The following is an 18,280-nucleotide window of genomic DNA, read 5'->3' as shown; positions in this document are numbered from 1 at the left end:
TATTTGATTTGTGTAATTAAGTATTAGATCCTACATATTTTATTTTAAATTAAAATATGTATTGTACGATATTAAATTGTACCAATAATAGTTTGACATGTCACGTTGGACACTATTAGTGTCCTTATAGCACTCATTTTCTTCAAAACATATCACTAAAACTTCATTTTCTTTATTTTACATTACATCAAATATCTGTTTCTCTATATTTTTTTTACATTATTTAAATATCACATCTTTAGACATTTTATTAATTAAAATAATAAAAAATATATTAAAAATCTAATAAATTTGGAGAGAGAAAGAATGAAAAGTGAATAAAAAAATATTTAGAAGAGCTCTAAAATATCCTTAAATATGAAGAAAAATAGAAAAACTATAGAATTTCTGTAAAGCTATTTAGTTACAATTCTTCAAATTTTAAAAGAAGCAACTCCTTTAAAGAAAGTGCTCTTAGCAATACTCCAAATAGAATGACATAATTCATGATTATATTATTGAGAAAAAATCTATATAGTAATAATATATAAAGAAATTGTATCTTAGAAATAGTGCTCCAATCATTTTTAAAGGGGAGAGCAAAATTTAGATATTTCTCAAACTTTATAAAAGTAGTAGAAGTGACAAATGTTTTATCGTGTAAAGAGAAATAAAAAGTGATTAGGTGTTGATGCAAGTTTATATGACAGGTATCAGAGGGAAATGTAATCATAAATATGTGGTTAATTTTGGCAAAGAATAACAAGTCGAAGTGATTGGTTGATTAGTCTGACTATCATTGCATAACACAATATTGTTGACATATTCTTACACATTGTTAAAAAAATATTCATTGAAGATGTAAATGATATGAAAATTGATTCTCATTTAGTTTGTAACAATATCACAAACGGAGTTGGCATAATATAATTAATTATTCGCTGACTCAATACTCGTTAAGAAAAAAAATTAACAAAGTCCAATAAAAATTGTATTGGCATTTTATTTGGCTAAATTTTGAGAGGATTGTCACCTACCTCTATAGGTTTAATTCATATTAAGAAATAATTTAAAAAATAAAAAATCTGCCTATCAAAAATTGGTCCTATTATTTTTGTGTTGCAACAATAATATTATTAATCATACTAACTATTTGTCATTGGTGTTAATGAAATTTATAATGGTCCAAAAAAAATTATGTAAGTCACTACTGAAAAAAGAAAAATACAACTCATTCATTGCCCAAATTTATTTTAATTTACTCCAAACAACTTCTATTATAAAATTCCAAAATTTTATCTTAATCCTCCTCCTTTTGGGTAAGTTTATTTATTTAATAATCGATTGAATTAGTTAATTCTGTTTTGACTAACAATTGAAATTTAAACCTACAACATACAAAAGTCTAAAATAATCAAATGTGAAACCTTCTATTTTATAAAGGGTTTATACTTTTTTGGACCTTGTATTTTTTCTGATTACCTGTTTAGACTTTATGTTTTAAAAAATTTATTTTTAGACTTTATATTTTGTAAAATAGTTCAAATAGACCCTTAAATTCAATTTTAATAAAGAAAAAATTGAATATAACAACACAGTTTTTAAGCAGAATGATTTTATTTTTGTTATGAAGTATTAGTTGGGTGAATTATTTGTGATTTCAGTTGAATTTTTTTTGACCAAAATCGAGTTTAAGATTCTATTTGGACCATTTTACAAAACATAGGGTCCAAAAAGTAATTTGTCAAAACACAGAGTCCAATCAGATAATGGAACAAAACACATGATCCAAAAAAAGATAAACCCATTCATAAATAATTGTATAAATATATATTACACTTCAGCATATATATTTGTTTTGACAAATAAGTATACATTAGGGCCCAAATTTTGTCATTTAGATCAAATTACATGAAAAAAAAGTTTTAGGGTAGTTTGGTTGGAAATAAACAATTTAGTGAAAGTGAATTTGAATTTGAATTTGAAGTTCAGAAACTTCTCTACCAAATTACCAACAAAATCCTCTAACTTATTACACAAAGAAACTTACATATTTATATTATTAAAAAAAATTATTTATGTATCAGCTTAACCATGAAAAACTATATATCCATTATTATCTAAGAGATTTATCACTAATATTTTCCCATCAAACTTTGCCATTTAGGAGTGCAAAGTTGAGTCTGAAATGAGCTCTGTTTGTGTGTACATTCTGAAATTTCAGGGAGGGATGAGAAACCATCAATGGCAGATCAATTTCTTCATATACATCTTTGCTGAACTATATGACAGTCTCTAACCCCAAATCCATCAAAAACTATTGAATCTTTACCTGTTAAATCTTTCAATTCTCCGGCGGCGAAGATCCTCCAAAGAAAGGCGATCGTCTGATCCCCTCGAAAATGGTGGACTAAAACTTGATAGGTCATCCCCAGTTCGACTGGTGCCACACATCTCACATATGCTTAACAAGCCATAATTATCATAGGTGCACGCAGGGCATCTCCAAGTGGTCCGAGATTCAGCTCTTCCTCGCCTATTCCCGCCACCTCCTCCTCCTCCAACAGTTCCTCGACCAGATATTCGTCGCCTCCTCCATCGAAACAAGTCCTTAACAATTCTCATGGGCCAGGTTACGAAATTGGTGAGACCTTGACCGAAAGCTCCAATGAGGATAGCAAGTGGGTCAGGACCAGAAAAACTACCCTTCAAGCGCAGATAGGCAATCCCAGCAAGAATTCCACCGAGATGACCGAGGAAGGAAACACCAGGAACAAACATTTGGATAAGAATCAGTTCTGCCCAGGCGGCGTAGCGAGATGGAACTAAGAGTCCATACACGTCGGTGTAGTTTGAGGACTGTGAATTGAGGACGACTTTCATGGCAAATAGGACCCCAGAAAATCCAACTGCATACTCGGAGTAGTATGGCTTTCCATAGTCGAAGAACAAGAGAAGGGACTTGGCAAGCAGAAGGGTTATTCCTTGGGACATGGCAAGCAAAGAAGCAACCATGGATGCGAATTCGACGCTCGACATTGAAGTTTCGAGCTGAACCCCCTTCCATAAGAGGGACAGCATGTTGTAAAACAAGTGAGGCTCCCCAATGTGATAGAATGGCGACAAGAAAAACCGCTTCAAGTCCCCATACTGTTGGAAATAATCACCATATGAAGCTAATAATTAGTCTACACATTCAAAAAATTTATAGTTTCCATAAGAGTCAAAGAATTCCCAGACTTAAAATGATCATCAAATTACAAAATTTAAATGAAAAAAAGTGCTAAAACACCATGAAAAGATCAGTCCTACAAAAGAATTTCTCTGATTCTTTCTGTTCAGTCTAATCATAAATTACTTACTTATATGGTTGTAATATTGGATTCAGCACCATAAAATTAAGAACTCGAAAATGAAAAACACACAAAGAAACTATCCCCAATTCTCTAACTCCTATATGAATATGATTACAAACCTTACATCTAATGATCATTATAAACAAATTCAAGTCCCCATACTGTTAGAAGTAATCACCATATGAAGCTAATAATTAGTCTACAAATTCAAAAAGTTCATAGTTTCCATCAAAGTCAAAGAATTCCCAGGCTTAAAATGATCAAACTACAAAACATAGATTACATTGGTAAAGAAAAAAAAACTACTGAAATACCATGAAAGAAAAATCAGTCATACAAAAGAATTCCTCTGATTCTTTCTGTTTACTCTAATCATAATCTACTTATATGACTGTTACATAACAAGTTCTTTAATCTCATCTTCTTCATAAGTTCTTTAATCTTAACTACTTGTATGATTGTTGTATTGGATTCAGAACCATAAGAACTCAGAAATTAAAACACAAAATCATAAACCCACCAACTATTCCCAATTTTCTAACTCCTATATGATAGTATATTATTGAAATCATCACTACAAAACGTTTTACTCTAATGATCGAAAACTTTTGTGGCTGAATTGAATTGGACTGAATCGTGAACAGTGAAAAGATCAGCAGAAATAATAACAAGAATCAATCAGAGTATATGACCACAAGTTCACTAATCTCATCTTCAAAAAAACACTAAGCAGATTCAAGAAACAAGCATAATCGAAAACCCTAAAGATCACAATCATAATGAAAAAGACAGGAAATTAATTGAGGTACCTTGAAAATTAGACGAGGATTGAACCAGACTTCATCAATGGTAGGGAGAATGGAATCAAGAAAAGCTGGCCTCAAGTAGATGAGACAATTGGCGGCCATAAGTCCGGCGGTGATGGGAGGCTTCCTCTCCAGCCTCTGATAATGAAGGACCGTTTCCAGAGCCAGAAATGGCAACAAACCCCTCGTTCTGCCACCTCTTCCCGCCATAGCAAAAAAAAAAACCTTTAGCTTTACCCCCAATAAAATTCAATTTGGGAATTGGAAGAAGAGAATGATATGAAGATTGAATTGGAATTGGAATTGGAATTGAAGGTACAACAATGGCGGAATGTGAAAATCTTGGCCTTTAAGCAAAGCACATCACATGTTCTAGACACTTCCTTCCTTGTTCTATTTTCATTTTTATTTTTATTTTTAAAGTATATTTTATAATAAATCAAATCAATATTTAGAACTTTCTACCTATTCTTTCAAAATATATTATGAAAGTTTTTTTTTAACTAAAATCTCAAATAATTCATCAAATTAATAATTTATAATAAAAATATAGTTATTATGTCTAAGAATTATATTGTTATATTTTATTTTTTTGTTCATCAAAATCAAGTCTAGGGACCTATTTGAACTATTTTACAAAACACATGGTGCAAAAAATAATTTGTCAAAAGACAAGATTTAAACAGGTAAGTCTAAAAATATATAAACCCAAAAAACTATAAGTAATATATTTGACTTTAGTTTATATTTGAAAAGTAACAAAAATATTTTGTCTTCCCATAACACTATAAATATTTTTTTAACTAAATATTTTTTATGGATATTTGCGACAAAAGCACTTAAATTATTATGTTTGTAGTATTTAAGTACTTTAAGTTATTTTTTTGACAACAAAAATATCTTCTATCCATGTTTTGTTGCAATCATCTATTCCAACTGTTAAATGCATTTGTGAAAGGTTATCGAAAGTATCAAATTAAATAAATATTTGTAGTGAAAGTATCCAATTTAAGAGATATGTGCAGCAAAAACACTTAGATTATGAGATACTTGCGGCAAAAATAGTCAGGTTATTAACAAATTTGACGTCACGTGAAGGACTTAGCAATAAAATAAATTACAGCAACAAAATATAGACGAAATGTACTTTTGTTGGGAAAAAAAAACTTATGTACTTAAGTACTACAAACGTAATAATTTGGATATTTTCGACGTAAATATCCCTATGTTTTAAGGTCTATGCACAATCGATAAAAAAATTGAGTAAATTAAAAATTATTATAATTTAGAGAATAGTTTCACAAGTTTTTTTAAAAAAGAATAACACTTAGCATCTCAAAATAGATAATTTAATTAAAAATATATTTTTTATTTTTTTACCAAACACTTACTTTTTCAAAACTAAAAGTAGCTTTCAAAAAAATAAAAAATAAAAAAACCTTAGCCAAAACGAGATCTTGGTAAATATAATTTTTTTTATATGTTTAAGCAAAGTTGTAATTTATAATCAATCTTATTTGAGAATATTTTAAAATAGAAACTTTTGGTCAAACAACTAGTGAGATTATGATTTTGAATTCTTTAATAGACAATGCTGACATTTGTAATTCTTTTATTACTTTAAGGTATTCTACTATGTAACTATTTTTTCATTATTGTATAGATTTGTAAAAACTTAGTAACTTAATGCATCAAAAAAGTTTTTTTTCCTAAATGCCATAAAAAAAATAGAGTACATTATACAAATTTTATATTTATTTATTTTTTTTAGTCCCAAGTGGCTTTATCATAAAATTTTAATTTTTAAATTTGTTAAGAGTTTCCTAGTTACATATTCTTTATTATTTTCTTTCCTTCATTTTATGAGAAAGAATTATACCTAGGAAGAAGTTTAGAAAAAGCATATCTTACTTTTTATAATAAATCTTTTACTTTATAATAGGGGTGTATAGCGAGCGGATTGGACGGATTTTTGGCGGTTTAAGAAAAATGCAACCTATAATTGGCTAACAAGTGTGCAGTTTGAGTGATTTTTTTTCTGGGCGGATTTTTGCAGTTTTATGGGAGGGTTTGATTGATTTAAAGATCAAAATTATCAACTTATGATATTTAAAAAAAAAACAAAAAATTGTAGACTATAAAATTCAAACTTATACCATATTTACTTATCAATGTCATCATAAATAATAACTTGATAAAATATTATACTATCTCAAACTTGAATCTAAAACTTTATAAAAAAAATCATAATAATTAGTATAATAATTATCTAAATTATACAAATTATAAATGGTATTGAACGTATCAGTCCACACATTAATAATTTCAACAGTTTGAGTTTTGTTATGGAAAATTTCACTAATATTAAACCATCAATACAAGTAGCACTATTTATTTTTTCATCTATTTTTCCTAAACAAGTTTTTATATACAATTACTAAGTTACCACCATTAATCTCATAGCAACGAAAGTTTTCATTAAAAAAAATTAAATCTTTGGACTACCATAAATATATATATATCTGTATAAATATAAAGAATACCACAATTCATATCCTAAAATCTAATATCTTCATCAAACATATTAAAAAGATCACAAACTTTATAATTTTTAATGATTCCTTTATGGATTGTATTTTTATATTTAGATTATTACTAAAAATGTATATACAAAAAATAAAGTAACTGGTGCAGATTGGACTATTTTTATATCATTGCATCTTGTACCCAACTCATCTTGTTGCAGGTTGAGTTCAACACCAACCCAATTTCAGCAGGTATTTTAGTGAGCGAATTCAAAACAGACAGATTTTGATGGATTGGACGGATGGGGCAGATTAGCGGTTTTTTTGTGTACCCAAACCAGAGAAGCAATCTTACCAACTTTGTTCAAACTTGAGTAAGAGAAAAACATTAAAAAAAGGGAAATTGTAAATTTCTTTAATAATGAATAATTCATTCCCAAATGATTAGCATTACAATGACTGCAAAATTTTTAACTCAAAAGTAACTATAACTTGTTCTAACTTAGCTACCTTGAACTTCACTTTTCAAAATTTTCAATCACATTAGCTACAGAACAGCACAGTCTTGATTCCAAGGCTAAAGAAGCAACCACTGACTCTATGGATCTGAGTTCTTCATGAAACTCCGGAATCAACACCAGAGCAGAGAAGTTCCCATCCAACACTAAACCAACACATCTCACAACATCGTCGAGCTTAGGAACCCAATCGCAAGCCTTCAAACCCAACAAGGTCGACGCCTTTGGGCATGGAACGGCTTGAGGAAACCTCTCGTACTTCTTCAGCCACTTTCCCAAGTACCGAATCAAGGTCAACATCTCTTTACCATTCAACTTGCTAAATGCTGATGACAAGATCACCTCGTCAACATTCACCGACGCCAATAGATAATGTAAGCACAGCTCTGGTGAAGAGAAGCCATCATATGCTACCATGAGCAAAACCGCAGCCTCCTTTGCGAGGATAGAATTTGCTACCGAGAGAGTTTTGTCGGTGGCTTTCTCTATAGCAAACAGTGCTTGTTTCTCCCATTCGTTTCGAACATTTAGTATAGTACCGGTAGCAGCTTGTTTGGAGGAGCTAAGAAAATACTTCAAGATGGTAAGCAACTCTGATGAGCCAAGATCAGACGCCTGCTTAATGCAATGACAAAGAAGGTCTGATCTTTCACTTGCTACAAGTTTGGGAACCAAATTAGGATAACAAGAATTTACAACAAGGCCATTGGAAATCAAGGTTTCTACCAATTCCCAAGTCTCAAAAACAATGCAAGCTTCCAAAACCAAAGCAGCAACATCTGTGCCCATATAGAACCCTACTTTCTCAACTAAGACCTTAGTATACCCACTATTGGAAGAAGCAACCCTAATTGAAAGTCCAAGTTTCTCCTTGAAATTCTCAAGAAACGAGTTCAGAATTTCCAAAAACTGCTCTTTGGCAAAAGTAGTTCGATTTTTGAGTTTTCCTTGAAGCTTGGTGAAGAACTGCTTGCACAAGTCAATAACCTCAGAATCTAGTTGAGAGATTTTCCATCCGGTAATTGGAACAGCGAGATTTGAGGCACTCAATTCATTGTCTTTTAGATTCAAATTGGGAAAAATAGAATCAGGGTCAAGAACAACTGGGTAGTCTGGTGGAGTAGTGGGTGGTTGGGCACTGACTGACGCCTTGGTTATCAGCTCAAGCAAAGTCATTGCAGCTTAAAATGGCAAAAACCTTAATCTTTCTCAAATCTGTGTACATTAAAAAAAAAATGCATGAAGTCAAATTAATTTTCATAGATTGTTGGGCTCCATTCAAACCCAAAAATTCTAAGGGATCATTTGGTTCATGTTCTGTTGGTGTTTTCAAGCAATGGTTTAAAAGTAGAAGTTTGGAATCAGCGATTGGATAAAGCTTCTAAATCAAAAACTATGAAAATGGCGAAATGAACAAAATATTCAATGTAGATAATGGCAACATTTAGCCTCAAACAAATCGTTACAATAACTGATGAGCATTAGACTCTTCTGGACCAAAGTGATTATGATTCCTTTACTTATAAGATCGCACCACATGAGTGATAACAGGTTGTAGTTAATATTAAAATGCACTACAAGATCATTATAAAAACTGGACATTAAAAAAAATGCAATTTACCAGGAAATATATTAACAGAAGTGCAGTTTTTCTGTTTTTAGTTTATTACTCAATCTTATTATGGATATACTAAAAGCTCTTATCAATATAGATAGTAGATAGTAGATACAAGTTGTAATAGTCAAAATCCAAACCACAAGATCACTCACAAGTGACAACAAACACATACAGCATCACACGTAGCAAGCAATAAGCAAAACCAAGGAGTAAAGGCCAATGAGTTTCACATATCACTAATTTGTTTATGTCCCTAAACTACTCTAAAGTAAGGTTCAGATGAACAACATAAGCCTTTGCCTTTCACAAGTGAGCTATATGAATACTCCACAAGGTCAATACAGGAGAAAAACTAAATTAATTCCTATAGACCTTACCTATATATTCTTTGGAGAGTCTAATAAGATGTCAGAACTGGATGGAAGAAAAGGGGAACCAGGATATTTTTCAAGGGCTCCTACGTCTGCAAAAGTGATGAGTTTATTGAAACACAAAACCCCACATGATCAAAGATTCAAACTCCTCATAAATTATTGGCAATATGTAAAATTAGTAGTGCTAATATATTTGAAATTAGAAAAAGGAAATCTACTACTAAAATTGAACACCCAAACCAGATCAACTCAATGTAACATTATTACAAACACACGGTGTGCATTTGTTAAGAATTTTATAAAAATACAATCATTATGCCTAAAACCACTAAGAATCAAATCAGAAATAGAAAAGAAACCCAAGATTTCAAATATAAACAAAATTTAAAAAACTATTATAGAAAAAAATAAGGCTAAACACCCTACACTGTTTTCTAAAAACAAATTTTCAAGTTAATGAGATAAACATGCTCTTAACCTCCTTCTATGCTAACTTTCAACACTAAAATATGTATAGGTAGCTTAAGAACAAACATAAACATGTTCCATTATGATAATTGTACATATAAATTCATGTATAGAACGATTTCATAGCCAATTCGTAGGAGTGAAACAGTGTATCAGAAAATTAGCGAAATTGACCAACATACCCAAAAGGGAAGCGAGATGAGCGTGGTGGAGAGGTTGTTTCCTTCAAGCGAGAGGAGAAACTACATAGACAGAGAGAGAGAAGCTGCGAGAGGAAGACGATGACCCATTCTGTGTAGGGTTTAACCTTAAACCTAAAACTCTAGAATTTTGGAGGTTTAGAGCTTCTGGGCTGGGCTTTCTCTTATTTGGGCCAGATTTCTGTATCAGCCCAATCACTGAAGCTCCAAAAACTCTTTTTTTTTTTATATATATATAATTATATATACATATATATTTTTTTTTTGGATTCCCATATTTTTAATAAAAAAAATTAAAAAACTACAGTACATTTATCCTAAATTCTATATATTTTTTTACTTTAAAAGGTGTTTGATACGAAAAGTCAACTAAAATATATTTTTTTTAAATTATGATTGTTTGGAAACATAAATTGTGTTTAGCTGTGCATGAAAATATTAAGTTAATTTCATAATAATATGTAGATTAGATTGTATTATGATTGATAAGAATGTCTAGAATCTATCTTTTTAAAATATCGAGAATTACTAATGGGCACCATTGGTGCCTAACAACACAATTAGGTGACATATCGTATTAGTACAATCTAATATCGGGTCCCACTTATTTGAATTTAATAAGGATTATGGAATATCAAATCATGAGACGAAACTTCATGCGGTATTGGACACCTTAAAGTACCAAATAGCAACACTCTTAAAATATCTCACTGAGTAATCTCATTTTTCTAAAGAAACTTAAAAATTGAAAATTCCCATACCATACCAAACATAAGACTTAAAAAAAAATATCCTACCAAACGTGAGAACATTGAAGATTACAACAACCCCTAAAAAATGTTGACTTGAATTGTCTTTATTATTTACATAACAAAATTTATTTGATGAGTGTGTTAAGAGTATTGTTATTTTACACCTTAAGCTGTCCAATACCACACGAGGTGATACCTCATAATTAGTTAGCGATACCTCATAATACTTATTAAATTCAAATATGTGGAACCTGATAACACCGTAAGGATAACCTTAGCAATTCTCTTTTTTTAATTGGATAACCTTGTCCCCAAACTTGAGCTTTTAGTTTTTTCAAAGTGTTGCATTCACTGACTTTGAGTTTTATAAACTAATTTTACAATCTCACTTGGAAACCAATAAAACCAATGAGATTTCACTTATGCATTAGTTTGTGGTTACATCTGTGGTGTTGTCATGTATAAATTTGGAATTTACTCCTCAAAAGAAGCAACCAAATCTCAAATACATAAACACTACTTGGTGCTGCTAATTACAACATCTTTGTCATCATCATGTGGCTGTGGCTGTGGCTGTGACTGGTCCGGTATCTCATCATCGGCGAGTAACAAGTCTGAAGAAGTTATTTCGTCATCGGATGAAAACCCACCTTCCTCGCCATCAGAACCGAGATCAGAAGCCAAAGTTTCTGACGGCTGCTGCAATTCGGACACAAGGGATTGTGTGGAACAACTAGAGTTGATGGGATTAGACATGTTCTTTTCATCTTCTTTCATTCTCTGTGCATAAGCTTCATAATCAAAACTCACTGAGTTTCTCCCTCCAAATGCAGATTCCAACTTATCCATATCAAAAAGCTCTTCCATGATCTTCTGGCTCTGAGGGTTGTTAGAGTACACAAACTTAACTTTCTTGAATGTCTTTGGCTCAATAAATGGTTTCACCATCTGCACTCAAAAAGGTGTGGTTATAACTTTGTGAACAATAAAATTTAGGACAATTTGAGGTCAAAACATTGACCTTCCCTCAATAAACATTAGAACCCTCACTTGTGGCAGAGGAAAACTTTGGTACAACAACAACAAAAACCAAAATCTAAGATGAACACCCACAGACTCAATCTCGAAAACAACTAAAACTACCACAAACTACTCCACTCCCTACGAAGATCCAAAAAAGAGACACCCTCAAAACCTTTCGAACTAAACACCCAAGTGGCAACCCAAAACTTGATCTTGTCCCAAATGTTAAGCGTCTTCAAAAATCTTACTATTTCTCTCCAGCCAAATTGCCCAAAAGGTCGCCAAAACAGTACATTGCCACAACCGAAACACCCTCTAAATGGCTTAGGAGCATTTGAGAACAAGAGGATATTCATACTAACCACCACAGGACAATATCCCTAGTTCTCTACTTCTTCAGCATTAAATCACAGCTCTCAAGTAGAGAGTAATTTGTGAAAATTGACTTGGTGTTGAGAATTTTCGACAAGGTGTCTAGTGTGTAAAGTCATTTTGCAAAGAATTATAAAAAATTAACTATTATGCAAACACTCCACTCGAGTAATATGAAATGGTAGATAATATTAGAACTAAATATAAAGATAAGGAATGGTATAATATGAAAGTGAAATAAGAAATGAATACCTTCCAGAAGGACTCAAATATTTTTGGCGGATTGTAGAGGATTCCAAAACCCAATCTCTCAGGGTAGTGATTCTGCAAGACATTCACTGTTTCCCGAGTCGCCTTTATTGATATGCTCGACGAGCTCCAACTTTGAAAATCGACTAACCAGACCATCTGCTCCTGGTCTGACTTTAGATTCATTATTGCATTCTCCATGCAATAAACTAGGAACTTGATTTGTCCATTTACAACGTTTGTGTTCTGACAGCGAGAGATAAAAAATCACAAGCAGTAGAGCACAAAATGAAATGAGCAAAATTATTCGAGTTTTGGATATGGATGTTCATTAAGAAGACAGCATAAACAGAGAACAATCATTCTATATTAGGTACCTGAAAACCAGGTCTCATGACAAGAACAACTCTTCCAAATTTGTCAACATAGTTAGCTCTGTAGATTTTTCCCGTTTCAGCTTCATGAGCAATATCTTCCTGAAAAAATGGGAGGAAACTACTTTGAATAAGCAGATTATGAGTCCCAATATTATTATATAAAAAACTGTGAGAGGCTATAAAACAGGCCTAGAAATTAAATGAATTTCATACTGATTTTCTATGATAAAAAAAAGAAAAGAAAATCAAACCATCTGAATTTATGTTCTCAGGAGCAGCACCTTAATAATGTATATATGTGTAGTATGGTTTTGCCCAAAAATCTCAATGGAATTGATAATAACATTATAACCCCACAAATCCCAGTATTGGTTCATTTAACATTATGACCTGAGAGATTGTGGCACCAAATAAATTATGTTAGTACTTGCATCAAAACTCAAGCATGTTTTGCAATTTGAAAGTCCGATGGTAAAAGGTTTGGAGAAACTGAAACAAATGAGTGCTTGAAAAACTAACTACACCTAAAGGATATTTGAAGCTCCTATAAAACCTAGTTGATGGCTAAAGGTTGCATCATTTTAATAGGGTAAGTAAAGGACTTCATTTGGAGCTGAAAGCAGATAAGATCGGGAAGAAAGTATCTTTTGGTCCTACATAATCTTGCTAGTGAAAAAAAAATGGAGCAAAAAGGAAAATCTAGACATGGATGTCTATGATGAACTAACAACTCGATTTTATGGATCAAACTGTACTACTTCAAAATTCAAAGTGCTCCCATTTTCTAGAAAGAAGAGTTTATGACTAAGCCTTTGAAATTCTACCAGATTTAGTCAAAGAACAGGATACATAGCAATGGCTAAAATGGTAATACAGCTAGTAAAAGTGAAATCCAGACTCGTAAATTTATTCAGGTCTAATGATCCAAAATCAATGTACCGAAGAACCAAAAACTTGAATAAAACTCAATCACACAATACAATGAATGTTATAGCCCTCTATCCTACCACGGAAACAACAGCAGAGTAGGATGTTTTCTTAAATTCAACTTAAACATTAGCCTTCCTATTTATAAGTTAAATTGCATTAGCCTTGAGTTTCTACAAAGATAATTCTCTTAAAACCAATGATATTTCATCAGGAGATATTTTACAATGCAAATTGGTTCACAATGTGGCTTGAACAACAAAGTATCCTAAACAAAGAATGAAGACCATATAGAAGTCAATAACTAGAAAAAAGTAAGTAAAAGAAAACTTGCAAGTGCAAATATAGAGCATACCCATCGAATCTTTTCTGGCTTGTATTCTAGCCTCCATTTCATGGTCTGTTTCAACATCTTGCATGCCTTTGCTGTATTCCAGTTCCGTGCTCTGAGATACCTTGATATGGATGCATCTGAACAGATATCTGGAAGCTTATCAGCAATAGAACCTATCATCTTTCTGACTTCATTCATCTGCAGAAACTCAAGGTCTATTTATCAGAAATAAGATGACAGTAAATACAATTATACGGCAATAAACAAAACAGTGAATAACTACTCGTACTGGACAAAACTACAATGCATGAGTATGCCGAACTAGGAATGGAAAATAAAAAAACCTGCAAGGTGGGGCGGGATATACCTGTCTCATTTACTCAGAGTAAAGTCGTGATATAATATGGGTAGCTTTTTCACTTACCAAGAAGAGGTCAATAGTAATCATTTAAATTTATTTACGTCAAACTCAGGGATTTATTCTAATTGTGTGGTTGATCTAGCCTTTGTGTGTGTGTGTGTGTTTTTCAGGAAGAAAATCCCCAGCAAGGCATCTTCTCATCCATCCTTATGATTCAAAATCTAAATGTTTCTCAACACAAGAAAAATCATTCCACCCATACAAATTGCTACTATGTGCAATAAGCAACAAAATGCAGACAATTTTAATTGCATTATGGTAGTATACAAAGAGAGCAGGACAAGAGTAGAACAGAGAGTACAACAAGTGGCAACAAAACATCCCACTCCATATGAATTCACCCTATATAGATACTGTAATCAGAACCCAGAATAGCACATTTATTAAGATGGTTATATTCACATAAAATGAGGCTCTTGTTTGCTACATGAAGGGCATGTTCACAAACATAAACATTATGTATTACAATGAGGGAATACAAAAGAATTAAAATCATAAAATATAGCAGTCAAATGTACCTTTGCCTGCTGCTCTTCAGGGGACAAACATTTCTCCATGGAGATTTGATGACACTCTTTTAGAGAGATTTTTCACAACTATAATGAGGCCACAACAAAATGATAGTATCCAAGGCAATCGATAACCGGAAACTAAATGCCAGAATCCTGTTTCATGAAAAGATATTAGCATATGTAAAAAAAATAGGGTTTTTACATTTTTAGACCCTGTATTTTGCGTAATTACCTGTTTGGACCCTGTGTTTTGACAAATTACTTTTTGGACTCTATGTTTTCTAAAATAGTTCAAATAGACTCCTAAACCCGATTTTGATCAAAGTTTTTTTAACTAAAACCACAAATAATTAATCAAACTAACAACTCAGAACAAAAATGCAGTCATTCTGCCTAAGAACTGTGTTGTTATATTTAATTTGTTGTTCATCAAAATCAGGTTTAGGGGTCTATTTGAACTATTTTACAAAACACAGGGTCAAAAAAATAATTTGTCAAAAACAAGGTCCAAACAGGTAATTAGGTAAAACACAGGGTCTAAAAATGTATAAACCCAAAAAAATATGATACTAAAGTAATGTATAAGCCTAAAATGGCCATGAATTTGTCCCATAGGAATCTGTTAAGCGATGGATACTCAGTCATGATAAAAGCATTGACAAAAAAGCATAACTCTATATTTCAGCTACTTTTATTTTTATATGGAGAAAGTTTCTTACAAGGCAAAAGACAAAACCATCAAAATTGGTAAAACCAAATTCTTTCGTTTAGCATCTATCTATTAACCAAGCTCTTTAAAAAACATTAGATTTATGACTATCCAAATAGATGTTGAACCTTGGTGGCATCAACAGCTCAGATGACACTATCGTGAACTTAGCTCAAATACTTTCATATGCATTGACCATTAACACGATGACAAATCTGTGACTACCAAAAGAAGACATTTTCATTCCATTCCTCTCTGGTTACTAGTTAGCACATTGGAAGCCATTCCATTCCAATGACATGATTTCCCACTATGGATTTTGTCTCATCCGGGGACACCTGTTGTGAGCTTCAAGCTTATTTTATGTACTTAGGCTTTTACTAGTAAACAGCCGTTTGATCAATCCAATCACTGATCGAACAATTGTGGGCTGAACAGAATTCATCCCGGGACAAAATTCAAGCCCTTTAGGTGGCGTTTGGTTGCAAAATAAAAATGGAATGGTAATGGTAATAGGAATGGAATGGAATGAAATTTTAATTTTTTTGTTTGGTAGAGACTTTGGAATCAATAATTGAATAAGGATTATTATATTTGGTATAGTATGAAATTGAATGGAATGAAATGAAATTTATATTATTTTGACCAAAATATAGTTTACACTACTCTTATATGTGATTTTTTTTAATCAAATTATCATTGTTTTTAAATATTTCTTTTAAATATTTTGTAAAACCAAGTACAATAAAATATCATTAGTACTCAAATTTTTTATTTTATTAAAAAAAATTGTAAAATCTAATTTTATTTTAAATCTTATTAAGATATATATTTTTTTTAATAAAAGTACAATAAAATATCATTAGTCCTGCACATTTAAAATAAAAGAAACAAAAAAAAAAATAACAATATTTTTTTTAAACAAAGTAACAACAAAACATGATGCATTGAAAATTAAAAAAAAAAATTGATGCACCAAAAAGGACAAAACACATTTTACATTTGAATGACAATTCCATCCATTTTTTAATGGAATCTCAATTCTTATGGATGGGTGAAAAGCAATTGCAATGGAAAAGTGATTCCATTGTGAAAAAGTGAACCAAACATAAGAAAGCTTTCCCTTTCCATTCCATTCCAATGGATTCCTATCAACCAAACACTACCTGAAATGACTATTCTATTCCCTTTCCTATCCCATTCACATTCCTCCATTTTCACTCCCAACCAAAAGGTGGTGCAGATGACTACTTAAAACCCCATCAACTCTATTCCAGATTGAGCAAAAACTCAAGACAGACATCCCTAAACCCAATTTTCGATTTGAACACCTTTCCATCTCATCTCATCTCATCTCATCTCATCCATTCAAGCAACTGATCCAATACATGTAAACAAACAAACACACATATACTGCATACAACAACAAACCAATTAACACTAATAAAACAAGAAAAACATTTGTGTTTTCTCGTATTCCATGGATTCAGGATAATCTTCCAGTTCACCAAAACTAGAAAAAAAAAAAAAAAAAGTTCCAAAAATGGGGAAAACGATGGTACCTGGATGAAAGGAGGCGGAGGAGTCGATGCTTTTTCAGAGGTCCAATGGCGATTTAGCGTGTTGGAGAAGTGAATTCAATTGTAGAAGAAGGAAAGAGAGAAGGGTTTTTGTATTGTCATGAGTTATGTGAGCGCCAAGCGATTCGGCCAAACAACTCGTACGAGTCACGAGTCACGAGTCACGAGTCATAAACGGCTCAGCAGTCTCTTCTATTATTCTCTACCTAACTCATTTTCTTGTTGTTGAGTTGGGACCCAAACCAAACCATATTAGGACGGTTATTTTTATTTATTTTTAATTATTATTTTGTTGGGATAACTTGGTCTCTATATTTAGTAAATTTCTATGGTAGGCCTCCAAAAAAAAGTCTTTGCTTGTGGTTTTTTTTTTTTTTGTGTTTTTAGCCTGTGAAGAGTTTTCGGTATGATTTTTTTTATAATTGTGTATATTGTAGTTATTTAGAACATTCTATAAATTTTCAAAAAATTCTAAATAATTTACAATGCAAAAAACTAGTTTAAAAATATGTTTTGAACTAAGTTTTCGGCACTGTAAATTTTTTAAAATTTTTACAAGATGCTGTAAATAACTACAATATACACGATTATAAAAAAATCATGCCGAAAATTGTTCACGGGTCGGAAATACAAAAGAGTTCAACTGATCATGCCGAAAATTGTTCACGGGTCGGAAATACAAAAGAGTTCAACTGGTGAAGCTCTTTTTGAAGCCCCTACCGCAGAATACTCCAGTATATATAATTTGCCTATAAAAAACTTTAAAATTTTGTTAAAAAATTAATAATGAGAAAGTAATTGAAAAAGGTTTGATTGCCAATTTTTTCTTTTCAAAAAGACTAAAGTGTCAAAAAAGGAAAAATACATGCAGAATTTATGCTAAACAAAATCTTTATATTTTTATGATTTTATTCACAGATTATAAATTTGTTGAAATCATGCATACATTTTTTTTTATAGATACAAATAACTTACAATGCACATTTGGTTAATTTTATTTATATAATTTATTAAAGTTGTATCATTGTCTTATAAATAAAAAATTAAACCAAAACAATATTTATGATTTTTTTAAATTTATATATATAATATGATAACTTTTTTAAATATGATAACTTTTTTAATAAAAATTAAGATTATATATTATATATTATTATAATGATATTTTATAATATTTAGT

At 31.5% G+C, this 18,280-nt stretch overlaps 3 protein-coding genes across 4 annotated transcripts; all 3 read right to left on the bottom strand.

The window, feature by feature from the left end:
- Positions 1-1,932: 1,932 nt before the first annotated feature.
- Positions 1,933-4,539, bottom strand: LOC133824814 (rhomboid-like protein 14, mitochondrial). 2 transcript variants are annotated; one of them, XM_062257787.1, is made up of 2 exons: positions 4,145-4,539; positions 1,933-3,129 (listed from the first exon to the last, which is right to left on the bottom strand). In XM_062257787.1, exons 1-2 carry the CDS (start codon positions 4,349-4,351, stop codon positions 2,308-2,310), a joined length of 1,029 nt encoding a protein of 342 aa, XP_062113771.1. In that variant the 5' UTR covers positions 4,352-4,539; the 3' UTR covers positions 1,933-2,307. The 2 variants fall into 2 exon arrangements, with proteins under 2 accessions (XP_062113771.1, XP_062113772.1); XM_062257788.1 differs by having other exon boundaries at positions 1,933-3,167; positions 4,145-4,298.
- A 2,515-nt stretch (positions 4,540-7,054) lies between these two features.
- On the bottom strand, positions 7,055-9,970 carry LOC133824813 (uncharacterized). Its single transcript, XM_062257786.1, has 3 exons — positions 9,827-9,970; positions 9,180-9,265; positions 7,055-8,399 (listed from the first exon to the last, which is right to left on the bottom strand). The coding sequence occupies exon 3, from the start codon at positions 8,358-8,360 to the stop codon at positions 7,185-7,187; it is 1,176 nt and encodes a 391-aa protein (XP_062113770.1). The 5' UTR covers positions 8,361-8,399; positions 9,180-9,265; positions 9,827-9,970; the 3' UTR covers positions 7,055-7,184.
- An 895-nt stretch (positions 9,971-10,865) lies between these two features.
- LOC133824812 (uncharacterized) lies at positions 10,866-17,300 on the bottom strand. Its single transcript, XM_062257785.1, has 6 exons — positions 17,083-17,300; positions 14,818-14,964; positions 13,900-14,076; positions 12,618-12,716; positions 12,244-12,486; positions 10,866-11,544 (listed from the first exon to the last, which is right to left on the bottom strand). The coding sequence occupies exons 2-6, from the start codon at positions 14,854-14,856 to the stop codon at positions 11,113-11,115; spliced, it is 990 nt and encodes a 329-aa protein (XP_062113769.1). The 5' UTR covers positions 14,857-14,964; positions 17,083-17,300; the 3' UTR covers positions 10,866-11,112.
- Positions 17,301-18,280: the final 980 nt, after the last annotated feature.

The sequence above is a fragment of the Humulus lupulus genome, chromosome 3, assembly GCF_963169125.1.
Source record: "Humulus lupulus chromosome 3, drHumLupu1.1, whole genome shotgun sequence".
Lineage (NCBI taxonomy): Eukaryota > Viridiplantae > Streptophyta > Magnoliopsida > Rosales > Cannabaceae > Humulus > Humulus lupulus.
Note: the sequence above shows the minus strand (reverse complement) of the source record. Positions and strands in the feature narration are given on the sequence as shown.